This window comes from Mustela nigripes, chromosome 2, assembly GCF_022355385.1.
Source record: "Mustela nigripes isolate SB6536 chromosome 2, MUSNIG.SB6536, whole genome shotgun sequence".
In the NCBI taxonomy this organism is placed as follows: domain Eukaryota; kingdom Metazoa; phylum Chordata; class Mammalia; order Carnivora; family Mustelidae; genus Mustela; species Mustela nigripes.
In genome coordinates this window covers 3,012,249-3,031,644 of record NC_081558.1, presented here as the reverse complement: position 1 = coordinate 3,031,644, position 19,396 = coordinate 3,012,249, and the positions used below count along the sequence as shown (strand labels likewise).

Below are 19,396 nucleotides of genomic sequence, written 5' to 3'. Positions count from 1 at the left end.
CAAAGGATGCGGGGAAGATTGAGGGAGAATGTGCAACAACATTAGCAAAGGCCCACAGGAAACAGGGATCATGGATTATAGAAGAGGAAGGGGGTTGAAGTCAGAAGAGTCGTTCTGTGCAAGATGGAGCCAAAACGCGCAAGCTTTGTAGGCAGACCATGCTAGGAAATTGTGAGTATATTCTTTTTTTTTATTCTTTTAAGATTTTATGTACTTATTTGACAGAGAGAGACAGCGAGAGAGGGAACAGAAGGAGGGGGAGTGTGAAAGGGAGAAGCAGGCTTCCGCTGAGCAGGGAGCCCGATGCTGGGCTGGATTCCAGGACCCTGAGATCTTGACCTGAGCTGAAGGCAGACGCTTAAGGACTGAGCCATCCAGGCGCCCCGCTGTGAGTGTATTCTGAGGACAGTAGAATAACGTGATATGAATTGTAAAGTCTTTTTATTTTTAGGGGAAATATGAGGGGGAACCTCCAAACAGGCATACAGAGAGGAGGCCAACGGGATGGTCTAGACAGGGCAGGGAGGATAAGGGGATGGAAAGGAAGTAGAAGTGACACCTGATGTCTGAGTTGGGCAGCTGTATGGATGAGCCTGTGGCAGGGTTGAAGACAGTGTGTGCGGGACGGACTAAACGCCCCGAGAATTGGGTTAGCTGAGATTGACAAACAGGTACACTGAGACTTGTAAACTCAGCCTCCCAACCTCTCCAGGATTTAAGCGCCTTTCCTAAAACGTTAGGACTACCTCCGGGGCCTCCAGGGGTCGCTGTAGTCTCCACGGTCTCTCTAGGCTCACTCCTGTCGGCTCGCTGGCCGAGGCCGCCCCCGCAGGGACGACGACATGCGCGTGCGCTCGTTGGCCGGTAGGGGGCGCGCGTGCGCAGCCGGGGCCTGGGGGGGCGCGCGCAGGCCGGCACCGGAAGTGTGCGGTTGCCATGTAATATCCTGGCCGCGCGGGCGCGCGAGAGGCTGAGGCGGCGCCGGGACGGGCGCGGAGCTGGCGAGAGGGCGGTGGAGGCGGCGCCGACGGGGCCCGCTGAGGCGCGCGGGGTATCGGCGGCGCCCGGGAGCCTGTCGCTCGCTCGGTCCCTCCGGTTCGCTGGGTCCGGGCGGGAGCCCCCACGGCGGGAGGCAGTATGTCGGTGGCGGGGCTGAAGAAGCAGTTCTACAAGGCGAGCCAGGTGAGCGGAGGCCGAAGCGGGGGGATCGAGCCCCGGGCCCCAGGCCCCAGGCTGCCCGGGGTCGGGAGCCGGCCAGGCCCGCCCCTGGCTCGGGACGGGGCCGCGGGCACCGAGGGGGCGGCGTTGGCGCGTGTCCCCCGCTGGGTGGGGAGAGCGCCGGAGGGACGGGGGTGCCTACGAAGTGGCCCAGGCCCTGCCCGCCATGTGGGCTCTGGTATCCCCTGGAAGGGTGGGCAGACCCCTGGCAGCGGCGGAGATGCGCCCGGAGGTTGACCCGGGGCAGGGCCCCCTCCCCTGTAAAAGGGCGGGGAGTGGGGAAAGAGCCGGCGAAGAAACAGTCCTGAGGCTGTCGACACCGGACTCTTGCCAGAGAGCCCAGGGGCAGGGAGATTTGGCGTCCGGAGTAGTTCTTTAAAAACAAACACACGAAAACCCCTTTTGATGGACCCGGTACCGCGTTGGGACGGGGTAGAGTGAAAAGTCCGTTTCCGCCTCCAGTGCCTCGGGCCTCCCGGCCCCTGTCCCCAGCGGCGAGGACTGTCAGCCAGGTTCACATCCCTTTCCAAAGATCGGCTTCACTTTTTCCTTTACAAAACACACACACGCGGTGGTGGCATAGGCTACCCAGCCCTTACTGCTTCGCGCTTTCCTTAAATGGGTTTGGAGATAACGCTAGAGCTGGGATTCTCTCCACCTCAGATCGCTCTCTGGTGCGGGGTGGGGTGGGGTGGGGGTCCTGGGCACTGTGGGGTGGTGAGCGGCATCCCCGGCCCCACCTCCTCCATCCCAGGAGCACCCCCCACCGGCCGACACCACCTCTACCTCCCTGTGTTACCAAGTGTCCTTGGGGGAACTCCCCTTACCCCCCAAGCTACTGCGCTGGAGCATAACCCCAAGTTTCTTTGATCTTTGTAGTGGGTTGGTGGTACTCCTGTCATCTCTCTGGGACTGGCTGAATTTCGACCGGTGGCGGATGTGTAGATGGTTTCCAACCGGTTTTTGCTACAAATGACACCGCAGTGATTAGCCACTGACCATCTTTGCTCACGGGTGGGATCGGACTTAACAGGGTAAATGCCCAGAAGGGGAATGCTGAATCCGAGAGAATAGGGTTTTGTTTTTTTTTTTCTTTAAAGATTTTATTTATTTACTTGAGAGAGAGACAGTGAGAGAGAGCATGAACGAGGAGAAGGTCAGAGAGAGAAGCCGACTCCCCGTGGAGCTGGGAGCCCGATGCAGGACTCGATCCCAGGACTCCAGGATCATGACCTGAGCCGAAGGCAGTCATCCAACCAACTGAGCCACCCAGGCGTCCCGAGAATAGGGTTTTAGTTGTGACAGAGAACTAGAGGTTTTTTGGAATGTCCGTGACCCATTGCCCGTGAGTCTGGTGCGAGCTGTGCGCCCGCTCTCCAGAAAACTGGGCGATGGGGGCAGTTCAGCTTAGAGTTTCAGGTCCACGTCACGTCCCAGATTCCTTGACTCCTACTGGTTCCCGCTTCTTAATCTCAGCTTCAGAAGCTTAGGTGTGGAGTGCGTGTGGATAGACTCCACGGAGGAATGCGTGGCCATCCCAGGGCTGGTGTGGGCCCTGCCGGCAGACTGGGCTTTTCCCACAATTTGGAGAAGTTCAGGGGGAGGGAAGAGAAATGAGTCCACAGCAACGCAGCTGGTACCTTTTGCCCTTGGTGGAAAAAGTCCTGACCCCACCCTAGTGTTTTATCTAGGGCAAAGCCCAGACAATGGCCAACCCTTGGAGGAAGAGAAACTTAATCCAGAGGGGTTCTAGGATTATTGCTGAGAGGACAGCCCTCTGCCCCAGCAGGATAGAATTAAAGGGACCTGGCCCTGGGTTAGACCTCTCTCAGCAGACACCAGATCCCCAGGGCTTGACCAGAGAATCTGGGGATGGTGCTTACTGTCTTGGACCTCGATGACCTTAATGTAGTCCCTCCTGCCAGAGAAGCCCTCTCCTCACAGCCGGCAGCTCTCAAGGCCCATGCTGGAGGCCCGTGCTGACCCAAGGAGGCACACTCTGCTAGAGGCACTAGCTAGGCCACTCTGGCCAGCCACCAGAGCTTTATGTCTCAGGGGAAAGCAGGGTGCCCTACGCTCAGATCTGTGATAAATAAATACCTTGGAACCTGGAAAGCACCGAGCAGCGTATGCTGCTGGTTCACATTGATTTGTGATCTCGCCATTCTTAAGCCCATCCCCAAACAAGGGCCTCAGTGGCCACGTCCTACTCTGGGAGCGGCTGTCTTGGCCTCCTGACGGATTCTCTGCCGAGCTGTGCTCTCAGGACTCATGCTGGCTGCGCTCTGCTCTCTTCCAGAATAGTTCCCACAGGCCCCCAGCATCTCTGTTGTTTATCGGAACGTGTCTGTCTCCGTGTGTGTCTCTTTAACCCACTGAGCCCCCCGGGCGCCCTTGTGTGTCTCTTTTCTTGTGCTCACTGCACCTCTCTTCATCCTCTTGTCCTCAGAGTAGGGTCGGCTGTTGAGGAGGACGAGGCCATGGTTAATGTCTGTTGAATCCTCCCTGTATGAACCGGCAGTCTGCTTTCAGCCTCTGGTCTCATTTACCTGGCATAAGAGTAAATGCACTCCCCTTTTTACACAAAGCGATGTGGGGCTGTTTATATCTTCCTGTAGGACGCGGGTTTTCAACTAGGGCCAGTTCTACTCTCTAGGAGACATTGCAGTATCTGGAGACAATTTTGGTGGTCACAAACCTAGTTCCTATTAGTGTCTAGTGGCTGGAGGCTAGGGATGCCCCCCAGCACGCTGTAGTGCACCGGGCAGCCCCCACAACCGAGAATTATCTGGGCCCAGATGGCCGTAGTGCTGAGGAAGAGAAACCCTGCCCTAAGATTTGTGAGAAGTGAGGATAATTACAGCAAAACAAAAACAAAAACAGAAAACCAGTATAACACCAACAGCTCTCTCCTGGGCCATTCTTACGACAGCTGCCTGCTTTTCTTCGTTTTCAGAACACAGATAACCAGGAATGCGCAGATGGACGTGAACATACAGCTCAGCACCAGGTCGCAGGTGGTTAGAATCCCAGGGTGTCTTTTGGCCTCTGGTATTTTTACGAAGACATAAGCGTACGCTGGGGTGACTAACCTTCCCTTCTTCTCCCGCCCTGTGCACCCTTTCAGGGAGGTGTGGCAATGTGTGAGACGGTTTTTGGTTGTCACTGCTGGGGGAGAGGGCGCTACTGGCGTTGAGTGGGTAGAGGCTGGGGATGATTGCTAAACACCCTATGGTGCACAGGACAGCCTTCCCCACAGCAAAGAATTATCCGGCCCCACATGCCCGTGGCACCGAGGTTGAGAAACAATGCTTTGAAACAGGTTCTTGATTTCAGAGGCTTGTAGCAGTGCTGTTTCTAAATTGAGAAAAAGAAGTCGGGTGGTTGTGGGAGAGAGTGGGGCCTGGAGAGGCTTGGTTTCCAGAAGCTGAGGCTGTGACGTTAATTGAAAGTTTCTGATCTCATTGATGATACTGGTCACAAACCAGTTATTAGTATCTGGCAGTATCCTGGCAAATTTCACCCCAGCCCACCTCTGGTGCAAACGTTCAGGTCTTGTATAAGGTCAGTTCAGGCTCGCATGAGAAGTCTGTGAGCTTTTACTTGTTCAGAACTGGCTGCTGCCGAGGCTTGCTCAAGAGTCTGTAGAGGAAAGCGCTGGAAAGAAGAGGCGTCTGTCTGGGGCTCCAGTCCTGGTACTCGTGCACATCTGGAACTGGGGGAGATGCTTTAATCTGAGTATTTCTGGGGGAATAAGGAGGGTCAGGGGCCCCAGCTAGTGAGACCCAAACTAGGAAGTTCACTTCTCGTCGTGGTTCCATGTTCATTTCCAGGCCTAAGTTGTTCCCTGGTTTCTGATAATTCTTGTGGCCAGGCCAGATTTGAGAGTGTAACTAGGGATAGATTTGGCAGCTGCCTGGAATGCTGGCTCGACTGACTTTCTTTCTCTCTCTCTCTTTCTTCTGCCTGCCTGCCTGCCTGAAAGGAGGGCGAGAGTTTGAGCTAAAGATTGGTTCGTCAGAGCTGGGGGGAAATTCACCACTGCCATATCCCGTAGCTTTGACGTTCCCCGGGTGCTTTCGAGGCTCTGGGTTTGTGCCTGGGAGGAGAGATCCGACTTCCTCTGAGAGGCCTGTGGTGGGCCGGGGCACCCAGTTTCCCAGCTTGTTAGAGTAAGTAATATCTGGGGGATGTGGCTGGTGTTTGGAATGTCCCCAGTTACTACCTGTTCTGACCTTTTTAAAACCTTATTGTGTGGAATCAGGCTTTTGATTCCCCAGCAAAGGGTTTGGCCTCTTAAGTAACAAACATGGGATGGTCTTAGATGCAAAAGTGTGGAACATGCACCTCCTTCACCTGCGAGGCATAAAAGCATGGGACCTGTGTGCTGAGAACAACAGTGACAGGCTGAATTGGGTCCCTACCCCAAGCCCTTGAGCTCAGCAGCAGTGGCTGACTTCCTGGAGCCTCTCAGCAGCCCCGGGAATGGCTTTGGCTACTGGCAATATCCAAGTGTGATGGGACCTGGGTTAAGTCCAACTTTGCCGGAAGCAACTCTCCTGACTCCGTCTGTTAGAAGACCCTTGAACTGGCCGTGTTCCTGTGGGACCCTGGACAGAGATGCTCCTGTCCTGCTCCATTGGTGGCCAGGCCCGGCTGTTCTTCCCACTCGGCTTCGGTCACCAGCCTGGTGTTCTAGGCTGAACTGTGTGAGACCACTCTCCCCCAGAGGACCCCGGGACCTCCTTGAACCCCACCACTTCCCAGGCCTGTCGGTAAAACTGGGTTCGCCCGACCGCTTTCCCAGGACCCACTGTTTACAGTCCTGGAGGCGCTCTGTAGCCAAGCAGAATCGTGCTAATTCTTATTAACGAACCAGGAACAGGAGGGCACCCTGCTCTGATTCTGCTTCCGTGTCTGGCAAACGTGAGGTGGCAAGTTCCCCTCTGACTCAGAACGCTGTGTTTATTAAAGACCTGTTAGCGTGCTGGGTGCACTTCTCCCTGCTTATCTGGCTCCGCGTGAGGGCAGAGCCCACAGGGTACTTAATTATAGTCCGCGTGCCACTGAATGATGGCCTGTGAGGTTAGGGATTTCGTAGTGTCTCCCTGTTCTGTTCAGACATTGGGGGCTGCCACATTCCTGAGACCCCAGCACTTAGCGAGTGAACCGGGCATGCAGTGCTGTTCTGCATGCACACCCCCCCCCCTGCCCCCAGCCTTCCCTTTGCGAAGCCCCCTGAACCTTAGTATGTGTGCGGGCCTGAGCTCACTGGTTGGCCCCTCAGGTGTCGATATGCGCTTCTGCTCGCTTTTTTCCTCAGAGGAAACACTTGGCGCAGCCTACTCAGGTCTGCCCTTTGCCTCTGGCGTGTGTGTCCCAGGGCCTTTGACCCACGGACATAGGCCAGTTCTGCCCCGGCCCATCTCAGCCCTTCTCCTGCTCTTCCGTTGTCACCATTTGAAACTGATCCAATCTGGGGAAACTTAGTTTTTAATAGGGTCCTGTGGCCAGCTTCCTCCACAGGGTTTTGGAGGCAAGTGGGCGTTTTGGCACTGCGGCGAGTTGCGGGGCGCTGGGGCGGGGCTGGAGGAAAGTCTAGTCGTCTTCTTCTGCTCCTGATTTCCAAGGGGGGGGCGGTGGGCAGGCGCGGTGGCGGTGAGATGTGTAAGCTGTAGGACGGTTTCCAGCAACAGACCTTCTCTGCCCCCGGGGTTAGGAGCTCTGCAGGCCCACTGAGGGGTCTTTACCTTTGTACTCCAACCCCGATGGCTTTTCCTGCCTGGTGAGGTGTCAGGGGTGGCTTTTTGGATTCTTTTTCAAAGCTGTCCCTGGCGAGCTGATTGGAGGGGTGTGTCAGAGGCGCAGCAGCTGGTTTCTGTCTTCTCTCCTCTTTGCTCTCTCCTCTCTCCCCTCCCCGCTTCCCCCCTCCTCTCCCTTCCCCCTCCCCTTCCTCCCTGCCTTGTCCCTGTCCACCGCCCCTCCCCAGCCGCTCCCAGGACTGAATTTGGCAGCCGCTTCCACTGAGCACTGCAGTTTGGGTACATTTCTACTCATTTCCTGTTAGGCAGTAACCAGGGTTCCACGAACCCAGGATCCCAGAGGACAGCTCCATCTTCCTTTTCCGCTCAGCTCCTAGAAAAAAACCTGCTGACTGGGCCCAGAGAGCGGGGTCATGTGGAGACTCCCAACCACAGCAGGAAAATTGAAGTGTGATTTCCTCCAAAGGACCTGAGTCAGCATCGGTCACTGCGCAGCTGCTCGGAGTCCATACCTGGGAATTGGGCGCCGCCAGTGGTGCCCACCAGTGGCCTCTCACCCGGTGCCCGAGACCATCCGCCCAGTGGCCCCTGTCCTGGCAGGGCTCGCAGTCGTGGGGAGTGTCGTCCTCGCCCAAACATGCGAGGGGTCCACCGAGTGTCACAGAGGGCGCAGGCTCTTCTCCCGGGCTCGGCAGCCCTACTGGCCTTTGGCAGCCCTCCTGGCCTTTGGTAGGTGAACTGAGGTTCACCTACCACGTGTCCCTTCAGCCTCTGCTCGGCATCTCCCCAGCCCCCGGCCACTCAGAACCCCTGTCTTCCCATCTCCGACTCCTGTATGGCTACCTTCCCATTCGAGGACCAAGATGGCATCTTTGTCACTGGATCCTAAGTTTTTGTGGGCAGGGCCCTTATGGCTCTACCACTGCTGTGTGCCCCGTTGAGCCCAGTCCCTGGCCGGTCCTGGGCACTCAGTAAGTATTGGATGGGTAGATGGACAGACGGATGTTTGCACACTAGTGAGCAGATGGTTGCGTCACGGGCCGCCGGTGCAGATGCCGGAGGTGTAGTGTCAGCACGCCTGGAGGAAGCCGAGCCTGGGACTGGTGGGAAGTGGGAACACCCCCCGCTGACCCAGCATTCGGGACCTCCTGGAGCCCCGCCTGGTCCCAGTTTTAAATCCCACTTCTTCTCTTCACGGGTGGCGCACTCTGGTCTGACCGGTCTGCCGGCCGGCCGGCCGGGCCGCCTCGCACTGCCTCGTTCCTTGAGCCTCACCTTCCGCATCCCATCCGGGTCTCTCTGTCCACTTCCTGTGTGCCCTGTAAAGCCCTGTTTGTGTCTCCCTTTATCCTTGCCCTTGCCCGGGGCCGCCCACTGGAAAGGCTTCTCCGTGTTCCGAGCAGCTGACTGTTCTCCTGCCCACATGCCGTGTGCCAGATATTTCCGTACACCAGTGTGTGCTTCTCCGCTCATCAGACCTGAGCTCCTGATGGAGCACGGCTGCCTGGTGACTTGTGACGGGCCCAGGGCCCCCTGGGCCATTGCTTGCTGACTAAGTTGTCAGAAATGGAGTGGGGCAGTCCAGGGACAGTGGCCTCCCTCCATATCCCTGGGGGTGGCTCCTGCTTAGGCCTAGGCAGAACCCCAGGGAAGCAGAGTGGCTGACAGCCCTCCATCAGGAACAGGCCCAGCTGGTTTAAAAATAAGAAATCAAAACTCAGAGATTGGTCCCGTGGCTTTGGGTTGGCATGAGAGTAAGTGTCTGGTTCTGTCAGTACGCTCGGGGGAGTTGCCAGCCTTCACCGGGGCCCTTAATTCACATCTTGTTCACCAGCACCTCGCTACCCCGCCCTGGTTTTTCTAAAGCGCAGCAACCGGATGATGAACTTTCTGTCATTCAGGGTCTCAGCCCCAGGACTGAGCAGCAATCCACATTCTTAGGAAGCCCCGTGGGAAGGAAACTGGAAACTTCCTGCTCCTTTTTGCCCCCAAGTCTCCCTCTGGCCCCTGCCACTCACCTTCCCAGGACGAGGCCCCACAGCTGTCTGGGGGCCGAGGGGCAGACGGGCAGGCATCCGTCCGCCTTGGCCCGTCAGAGCCATGACTGTCCAGAAATGGACCCCCAGCGCCGGCCCTTCAAGGCCAGTCTGTGTGGTGCGCAGGAGGGCAGCTGAGGGAGGGGGGTGGGATCTCTTCATCTCCGAGTCTAACCCGGCTGGTCTAGGGTTGACCTTTAGCTCCTGAGAGGGAGAACCCTCACTGTGGGCTAGTCTCCCGCTATTTCTGGCCTGCACAACGCAGCATTTCCCCCATCTTCGTGGAACGTAGGGGCCGCTGCAGCTCCCCGCTGACCGCCAAGTGTGTGGGTCAGGGCCCTGAAACGCGTGCAAGGGATGCCCCACGCTGAGCTGGGCTGTGAGGAGGTCCTGGACCCCGGAATCCAGATGGCTTTGTCCCCCAGCTTTGGTATGGGACATCTTCACTGCAGAATGATCTGAGCTGTTTGTCTCGGGGCCCCTGAAGTGTCCTCTGTCCTGGCCTGCACTTCCCACAGCGGGTCCCCTGCTCTGCCCCCAGCACAGCTTCAGCTCAGGGGGCGGGGGGGGGCCCTTCTTTTGAGCGGGCTCTGGAGTCGGGCGGCAGACGCAGGAAGGAAGTGTGCTCATTCAGGAGGGTGGGGAGAAGGTCCTTCTGCTCAGTTGCCTCCGTCATGCTTCTGGGGTCCAGGAGTCCGCCGGGCTCTCCGGCAGAGCCGCAGGGTCGACCATGCAGAGGTCACTGGGGTAGCTCCCGGTGCGCTCAGCAGGCCCTAGCCAGTCGGCGCTGGGGTTCCTGGGGTGCCGTCAAGGGTACGCTGCTTCTCAGGCACCTTGGTAAGGCGGTGGCCGCTGGTATTAGCATTCCTTGTCGTTAATCACGTCCTTCCGTTGGAACATTAATCTGGGTACATCGACCCCTCCGCCCGTTGTCGATAATCATTTGCTGATACCTGTTACCCAGCTGATGTCATGTGTGTCCACGTACGGTCGCGCTGCCTCCCTGCTGCTGTTGCTGTGTCACGAAGTGGTTCAGACACAGAAAAAGATACAAAGAAGGGCCACCACAGTAGCCACGTGTCCACAAGAGCGTCACTAAAACCCGGGCAGTGCGTCCCAGGCAAAGCCCCTCCCTCATTTACGCCTTTACCGCTGGGCCAGTGGCGCCCGCAGGTGCACAGGCTGTCTCCCTCCCGGTCCGCCCTCGGCCGGAGGGTGTCGCGTGACTGTCCGGCGTGAGCTGCTCGCCGCACGGGCGCGGGTAGCTCCGGCTTCAGCGCTCCGCTGGCTAGCCTTCCCTGGCGTGACCGCACCGTCCCCCGCTGGTGGGCATTTATGATGTTCCCGTGTCTTTGCTCTTTCAAACCGTGTGGCAGTGAGCGCACCCGCCGGTGTCCCCTCGGGCATGTGTCTGAGAGGTTTTCCAGACTTAGACCTCATGTAATGGAACCGTATAGGTTTTCTGTGGTAGCAGCTTGGAAAAAAATTGTCAGTTTGCATGACCTGAAGTCCTGGGCCCAAAGCTGACGGGAGTCACGTGTCTGAACACTCATAAGGGTGATATTTCCAGTGTGCTCTGCGGTTCCGCCCAGGGGCCCCGGCCAGGACACCGAGTGGGCTAGGTGGAGGCTCCCCAGCCTGGGGTTCGCTGGGGGGTGCCTGGGAGGGACACGAACCTCGGATAAAGCAGGGAGGCCTGCAGCCGCAGCCCACACCCAGAGCCCTCTCTGCCCCGTGTCTTCCTCCCAGGATTCATTTGTGCATCAGCCTGTCCGCTCCTCAGTAGCTTAGTTTTCAGCCCTGCTCTCCGCGGGGAGGCCGCGTGTGCAGAAAGCACCTGGCATCCGGCTTTGTCGCGGAGGGTCACTCACGCTGACATACACAGTCGAGGCTCCCTGGTGGGAGATGCTGCGTGTACAGGCTTCCCGGCCACTGGGATTTCTTCGTGGCCCCCAAGTCAGCGCTTGGGGCACTTAGCTGTCCTTGCAATCCTGTGCCGAGGCGCAAACAATTCTGTCTCCCCGTGTGCTTGCTCTCCCAGCTGGGGGGGAGCAGAGTGGCTCCGTGTTTGTGTTTCAGCCCAAACTGTTAATCAGCCCAAACTGTTAACCAGGGTCCTTGCGGTATTGTTAAGTGCCACATTTTTTTTGCATTTTTGTGCTTTTTGTGAGTGACTTTGCTGTGTGAAACAGCCCCAAGCCCAGAGCTGCAGGGCCAGCTTGCGTTCCCAAGTACAAGAAGACATGTTGTTCCTTATGGAGGAAACCCGTGTGTCTGATGAACCTTGTACACGAGGGGGTTATGGTGCTGTTGGCCAAGTTCAGTGTAGATGAGTCAACAGCGTGTGTTAAATACGGTGTCTTGAAACAGACGCACGTGACAACAGGGTTATGTATTGATCGGCTGTGGCCGGAGGCTTATAAGAACCTAACCCTGTTGTTTCCCCTCGGAGCAGTGGGTTCATATTCAACAGCTCAGTGTTCGCGGTGACTTTCTAGAACAGGAGTGCTATAGATGGGTGGCGAGGCCCTCCCGTGGTTCCTTGTGGCGGGCAGGGGGCCTCGACCTGCTCCATGGAACCTGTCTGTGTGCTGCCTTAGCGTGGGGGCTTGCTGATGGGAGCCAGGGTGTGGACCTGGAGGTTCAGAGATCACGCGGAACTGACCCAGTGGGCCCCATCTAGGGATCAAGGCACTTCCAGACAGGTTCCTGTCGCCTTTGTGGTGAGAGGGAGAGGTCAGGGAGAAGGGAACGTGGCAGGTCTGTTTGGCTGCCTTTGAGGACAGGACAGGCCACAGCCAAGGGCTGGGGGCCGCTCTAGAAGCCAGGAGAGGCACCAAGACCCCCAGCGCCCGTAGGCGGGAACGCAGCCCCGCCAACGCCTTGGACTTGGCCCGGTGAGATCCATGTCGGACTTCTCGCCTCTTTAAGATTTGTGTTTGTATCGTTTTAGTGTCTGGTTGTTGCGCATTTTGTGCTGTTTGTCACTGGGTTTGTCGTGATTTGTTACTGCAGCCATAGGTCTGCACTGTCTGAAAGCCTTGTCCTGATAAAGGTTTTCTGCTCCTCTGTAAGGGTGGGTGTGTGCATGCGCGCTCACGCTCGTGCGTCTTATCCTCCCTTAGCTCTCGCCTCCGACTTGACGACCACAGTCCGCCAGAAAATAGGGCTGGTTCACTTGGCCAAGTCGACTTCTGGGTCACTGTGCTGAGAACAGGTTCCCCCCGCAAAACGGCTGTCTTCAGCCAAAGGGCTCTGTGGAGGGACTCCGGAGCTCTGCGGAAGGCACTCCCTGGCTCCTGGATCCCACCTTGGTGACTTAAAAGCTGATTGATAGGAAGTCCTCCGCCACCATTGTTTAACAGGAATCTGTGTTCAGGTTTTATGCCAAAAACACTGTTGGTGCCTCTACCCTCAGGGCGGCACCTCGCAGGAAACACCACAGGAGGGTCACCAGCTCCTGCTGACTGTGTGGAAGGAAGTTGGCAGGTCTGGAGTCCAAGGGCCCCTTTCTTCCCATCATAGAGCCTGGAGCTCACACTAGATATTCTTTGCTTAATGACCAGACCACCCCATCTCTAAGAGGGACACTTCAAGACCCCCTGAGGGCATTTGTTTCCATGTCAGCCCTCAGCTCCTCTGTCCTCGGCATGGGTTCAGATTCCGTGTCCCCTTGTCTGTGCCTTTCTTCACATCATATCCTGTTCTCCTTTCTGCATCAGTTTATCCTTCAAAGCCAGGTTCGGGGTCATGTCCTTTGTGAACTGTCCCTGGTTCTCTCCCCACAAGGAGGAAGTGGCTTCTCCCTGTGAGTCCCTTCTATTAATCTTTTTTGTGTGTGGTTTTATTAATCCTTTCCCCCCTGCTATACTTGGCATATATAATGAATTATTGAATGAATAGGGCAACCTTTTCAAAAGGGGGAAATCTGGCCTTCTGACTTTGACCCCAAATCTTCATCCCCATCCTGACAGAGCAGATCAGCTCCGGGCAGGAGAGTGTCCCAAACACGAATGGTGACTCAGTGATTGGAACAGGGCTGATACAGTAACACAGGGTCCTGTGACCAGTGCTGGCAGCGAGAAACCAGGGATGATTCCCGAGGTGATGACCCTGGATTCTGGCTTTGCATTTGAACGTGGGAGGAAGAAAGCAGAGGAGCACACAGGGCTTTCTAAATGGGCGGCTAGAGCGAGTGCTGGAGCCTCGGGGCTGCTGGCTTGCCTTGTTGCAATCTTTCCGCCCTCATCCAGGAGCCCAGACGCCGTGTGTCAGTGGGGTCTGTCCTTCCCGGGAAGTGGAGGCGGCCCTGGGTGCTGCGAGGCGGCCCTGGGTGCTAGATCGGCATCAGGAGGTGGGGAGGGATTTGAGTGCGCTTCTGGCTCCTAGCTTAAGAAGCAGCGACACCAGACATATATCATGGGGTGACAACGGAACAGGAAGGCCACTAGGTTGGGAGGCCGGGCTCCTTTCAATGCAGAAAAGCATTGCTGAGGGGTCCGGTGAGTCGAAGCAGCAGAGTTGTCTTGGCAAATGCAGCTGCGCCTGCACCCCCAGATTGCGGGGCTGAGCTCTCATTTGCAGAGTGTGAGCGCCGTAGCCAGGAGCGCGTGTGCGTAACTAGGGGTGCCTGGTGGCTCCGTCTTTCAGCGTCTGCCTTTGGCTCAGGTCATGATCCCGGGTCCTGGGATGGAGTCCTGTGTGGCGCTCCGTGCTCAGCAGGGAGTCTGCTTCTCCCTCTCCTGCTCCCCCCATCCCCAGCTCCTGCATGGGCTCTCTCTCACTCTCAAACAGAGAATTGTGTATTGCAGCCACCTGTCCACAGACATTCTTGCGCCGTGAGCTTTCTGGAGTCGAGGTCCCGTTTGTGATCCCTCGGAGTTTCTGCTGCAGAAGAAGAGCTAGCGGATTGGCCTGCTGTGGGCGCAGTTTCTAATCCCTGCCTGGCTCTGTGTGGTCATGCGTGTGTGGGACCACGGGTCCCTCAGGAGGGCTCTCCTCCGGGAAGCCTTTCACCCCATTGTATGGGCCACATGGCCGATCCTGCTTCCGGACCTTGCCTGAGCCGCGGAACGATGCCCCAGCTCTGCACACAGCCCTCTGGCCGCCTTTCCTCACGTAGCCTGTCCCGCGGTGACCAGCAGGCGTGCACTTATAGTCTGTGGGTTGTTTTGGCTTTTTTTTTTTTAAGATTTTATTTATTCATTTGAGAAGTGGAGGTGTCTGGGTGGCTCTGTTGGTTAAGTGTCTGCCTTTGGTTCAGGTCATGATCCCAGAGTCCTGGGATGGAGTCCTGCATCTGGCTCCAGGCTCAGCGGGGAATCTGCTGCTGCTTCTCTCTCTGCCGCTCTCTCTGCTTCTTCTTTGTTAAATAAATAAATAAAATCTGAGAGAGAGAGAGAGAGCAAGGGTGTGCATGCACACGAACAGGGAGGAGGGGCGCAGGAGAGGGGGAAGCAGGTTCCCTGCTGAGCAGGGAGCCCGACAGGACTCGATCCCAGGACCTTGGGATCATGACCTGAGCTGAAGGCAGACGCCTAATGACTGAGCCCCCCAGGCGCCCCCGGTCTGTGGGTTTTAAAGCACACTCACACCCGAGCCCCGCAGCACATCGTCACCACCTCCCACCCTACAGCTGAAGAAACAGAGGCTCAGCAGAGTCCGCGTTCCTGCGAACAGTCATGGCCTGGTAGGCAGAGGCGGTGCGTGTTTCTGCTGAGAGCGCCTGCCCAGCGGCTCCCGGAGGGCAGGGTGTGCGTGCCAACGTGTATCTATTTACTATCTCAACGGATATTGGTTACCCAAGCACCTGCCGGGATTCAGGCCCACGCTGTACCCCCCCCGCCCCCCGCCCCCCACCGGCTCCTCATGGTAACTGCACCGCTGGCTGACGAGGCGCCCTGGAGCAGGGAGGTGGGACCAGGCTGTCCCAAGTGGCCTTGCTGGAATGAAGATCAACCCTGAGGGAGGAGAACTGGGAACTGCACTGGTGCATCGGTGGCCTGCGGCAGGGTCCCTGAGAACCTCCAAGTCCTGGGTTCTCCCCCAGTGCTAGGGCACAAGTGCTGATGGCTGTGTGTGTGTGTGTGTGTGTGTGCGCGCGCTCACGTGCGCCTGACCACGCATCCCGAGGAAGGACAGGCCCACCTGCCCTGGTCACTAAAGGGTGGGTGGCAGCTGGAGGGATGGGGCAGTTTGTCCTTGTGCCTGCCGGGAGCCACCTGCCTGACCCGGGCGACTCCTTCCTCCTCAGCCCTGTTGGTGTCCTCATCTGTGCGGAGGCGCTGGACAGTAACTCTGAGACTAGACTCCTTCCAGCTCTGGCTTTCCAAGACCGGCTCTGCAGCTGACCCAGGCAGGTGTCGCTGGAGGGGGGCAGGGGAACAGTGGCCGGGCAGGGTGACAGAACGGTGGCACTTAGCACCTGGCCCCCCTCACAGCACCGGTCGTTGACCCACAGCAGGGCTGGGTCTGCTGTGCTGAGGGCCGCTGCTCGCCATGTGCTGTCCCAGGGTCAGCGCCTGCCCAGGAGCGTATATAGCCACACCTGAAGAAACTGGTCTTGGTGGCCATGAGTCACCTGCCAGCCAGGCCTGCTGTCACCGCCCTGATGGGACAGGCAAGCAGTAGCGCCAGGTGACGGTACTTTCCTCGGCATCCTCTCAGCGCTTCTGGCTGGAGCTGTGGCCGGGAGCTCCGCGTCGGAGCCCTGCCCGCCCGGTGATGCCCGCCGCCCTGAGTGTGCGCCGCCCCAGCTCCCCGCTCCCGTCTGGCGTGTTTCTGTTCAGAGGCTGTTTGCTGTCAGCCTTCCTCTCCGGCGTCCTGTCTTCCCCAACCATAGACTTGTTGCTTTCACAGGGGTTCCTGTCACTGAGAAGTCACGCCTCTCCAGGAAGGGGCATCCTCTGAATAGAAGCAGTCTGGGCCTGACTGGTCCAGATTTTGGTTTCCTTTTTTCCCTTTCCTTTCCTCTCCTATTTGAGAGCGAGAGGGAGACAGAGACCGTGAGAGCACGTAGTGAGAGAGAGCACGAGTCGGGGGCAGAGGGGGTAGCAAGCTGCCCGCTGAGCAGGGAGCCCGATGTGGGGCTTGATATCAGGACCCTGAGATCATGACCTGAGCTGAAGGCCATGGCTTAACCAACCGAGCCACTCAAGCACCCAGATTTTGTTTTTCTTCGCAACTTTCATCAACCCTTGGCTGTCTGGTGCAGGAGCCCGTTGTGGGCAGACCTTGGGTGGAGAGCAGGGAGTTGGACTGGCTGCCTCCAGCCAGATTGCCAGCCTAACCCGAATTTCCCACATGCGGGCAACGGAAGGACGTTGGGGATACGGAGGCGTGCTGCCATCCAGTCAGCTCCTGAGCCTGCTGCTCTCTCAGAGCCTCGCCGCCATGGAGTGGCGTATGAGGCCAGATCGAAGTGCTTCCTGTCGGTGTTCAGGGGCACAGTCCAGTGGGAGTGAGGCGGGTGACGTCACAGAACAGAAAACACAACCCGGGTGAGCTGGTCCCAGGTGAGGTCGGAAGGGGACAGGGACTTAAGAGAGGAGGTGCCGGTAATGTGATGGGAGAGGTGACCACTGGCCACAGCACTCCCGTCTGGGTAAGGAGGCAGGTGATGGAGAATCAGGAGGGCTTCCTGGAAGAGGCAGCTTCTCATAAGTTAGGACTTTAGAAATGGAAGAGGTCTTAGAGACCAGAAAAAAGGCATCTGTGTTGCAAGAGGCAGGGGCCCCGGGCTTTTAGGTCAGTCAGGGAATCGCCTTAGCTTGTCATGTTTGGGGTACACATGCCCCTCCTTGAGACTCTGGCCTGAGCGCCCAGCCTCTTGGGTGGTAGGCTGTGTTCACAGTGTTTGATACGGACGTTCAGTTGGTGCCTTTTGGAGGCCAGGCAGGATTTCCAAGCTGCTCTCTGGTCTCTTCTTGAACGGCTCCTCTTCTGTCAGCTCTGCCATCGCCACCAGACGAGTTTGCGGACCGCCCTTGTCGTCTCTGTGCGTGTACAGGCCCCCTCATGCTCTGCCGCCCTGACCGGGGCCTGGCCTCTGGCAGCCGCTGCTCAGCGCATGCTCACTGATGTGAAGCCGGGCGGGCCTGGGGCTGTATTACATTTGTTTGTGGCTTGGGTGTCTCTTTCTGTAAGTTTTCATCTGAAGTTGACTTCCCCAGTGTGGGACCTGCAGTCCTCCTGCCTCATCCCCACGATGAGAAGACAGAACCCAGGAGGGCAACATATATACCCAGGCATTTTAGCCCGACCACGAGTCCCAGGGGTGATCTGTTCCTTGAGCAATTGCTAGCATCTCAGTTGTTGGTAAAAACAATCTGTGTAGCCGGGGTGCCAGCTGGGATCGGGCCCAGTTCAGAGTCCCCTGGTCCGCAGGCCTCATTCCTTCCACCCGCCCTGGGAGGAGGCAGAATGAGCTCACAGCCTGAGCCCCGCGCCCACCCTCCCCCAACCCCCGCCAAGTCTGCTGCTGCCCAGATTCCACACTTTCCCAGAGTGTGTTCTGGGCCGAGCCACAGTCAGCGGGAGGGTGAGAGAAAAGTCCCGCCCGACTCCTCCTAGGTGAGCAGGAGCATGCCGTGGGCCAGGGTCTATGTGATGGGAGACTGGTGGGCCCCCGAGTGGCTCCAGTGTGCTCTTGGCGTCGCACAGGGCCCTGTAGTGTTCCAGGAGCTTTGGTCTCCTGTTAGCCCTGAGCTGTCGGTATTGTGTGGAGTTCCAGAAGGCTCAGGCCAAGGCCGGCCCTCAACTTCAGGTGTCAGGCATCAGGGCCAGCACAGTTATCTCAGAGTAGTCCTGGACGGCTCTGAACTCGGCCTTGCTCTGGTGTCCAGGAGCAAGTAAGGTCCTCCCGACCTGCTTACAAGGCCTGAGACGTGGCTCCACACTCGCTGGTGGGAGGGCTGAGGTTTGCAGCTAGCCTCTGAAAACGAGGAACAAGCCGGAGGAGTGCAGGGCCAGCCTCTGGAGTTGGGCTGGACTTAACTCTCCTGGGACTCCTGCCTGCTGTGGGCACACACACACTACGCTGCCTGGCCCCGGGCAAGGCATATCTTGGGGCCCGGTTGTCCCATTTATAAGGTAATGATACCTACCCAGAGACCACAGCTGGGCCAGATGGTTGCTGAAGGTCTTGGATGCCTCTGTCCCTTCCTCTTGGGGTCTCCAGGATGACAGAAGGGCCAACAAGGCATCAGGACCACAGAAGGTCATCTGTGCTGCCTGACCCCTCCTGAGCTCCTGCTCTGCTGGCTCCCCTTGGTGCCCAGGGGGTCCACTTCCTCCCCCAGATTCTGTGAGATCAACCAGGGAACTGGGGAACCATGGATGAAAGCAGGGACCCGTTCTGTTAAATGGCTTCTGCTTCCTTTTGGGAAAGCTTGGCATCTTCACAGAAATCCCAGGATTGCTGATCTTTACAGTTGGACTTGGGCCAACACTCCATTTCATGGACAAGGAAACTGGGAGGAGCCCCGCCCAGGACCTTAGGCCACTGCCCCCCCACAGTCCGTGGGGAGGGTGCTCAGCCCCTGGCTCCTGGCCAGATAGACTGTGAGGGGAAATCCCTGCCTGTGGCCCGTGCTGGCCAGCCTGCCCTCTCCTGCACCCTCCACGTGGAGCTGGGGCCAGGCAGGAGTGCCTTGTTACCCCATCTCCTGGGACTGCTGAGTCACCCTGCGGGGAGGAGCAAGGTGCTCCCCTCAAACCCAGAGGGCTGAGGCCGGCTCCATCACTCACGGGAACGGGGACCCGAGCAACAAGAAATGGCCCCTCACAACTGCCTATGTCTGCTCTGCCCCTCACTGTTCCTCCGCAGCCTCAGGCCCTCAGATTTCTCCCCGCCTTTGGGGGACCCTGCACCTCTGTCCGTTAGGCACACCGGGAGGCAGGAGGAGAGGCCGCCTCTGGAGCCGGCCCTTTGCAGGTGGGGAGAGGGGGCAGCAAGAGTCCGCCCTTCAGTGGGCCTTGGGCCAGCCAGTCCGATGGTGTCCAGCAGACCTATGCAGCGGGCCGGGTTGGGTCAGAAAACAAGACACATGGGGTCCCCGCACCCCTGGAGCTGGCTGTCAGCCGGAGATAAATGTGGGATCCAAGGCATGTTGGCATGCGGAGTTAGGATGCGAGGTGCTCTGGAAGGCCTGGGGGAAGTTGCACCAGAGCCGAGGCCACCTACTCCACACGGGGACTAGGCCGTGGTGGCGGACAAGGGAGCAGTCCCGGGGGCCGCAGTGCGAACAGGGTGGGAGCCCAGAGAGGGTGGCAGGCCCCGACATGACGCGTGGAGGGTTCTGGACAGGAGGCGGGAGCAAGGCCCGGGGAGGGAGACCTGGGAGAGGCTACCCGGGGTCCTGGGGAGACCGAGGAGAGTCT

The 19,396-nt window shown here is 58.2% G+C and overlaps 1 protein-coding gene across 2 annotated transcripts in view; it reads left to right on the top strand.

Annotated features, from left to right (window-relative positions):
* The first annotated feature begins 963 nt into the window (after window positions 1–963).
* Window positions 964–19,396, top strand: part of SH3GL1 (SH3 domain containing GRB2 like 1, endophilin A2) — a 29,961-nt gene continuing 11,528 nt past the window's right edge. The window contains exon 1 of one of the 2 annotated variants that reach the window (XM_059388690.1): window positions 964–1,182. In XM_059388690.1, coding sequence (XP_059244673.1) covers window positions 1,138–1,182 — 45 coding nt within the window. In that variant the 5' untranslated portion in view covers window positions 964–1,137. The remainder of the gene's footprint in view (window positions 1,183–19,396) is intronic. The other variant, XM_059388688.1, reaches the window with a different exon arrangement.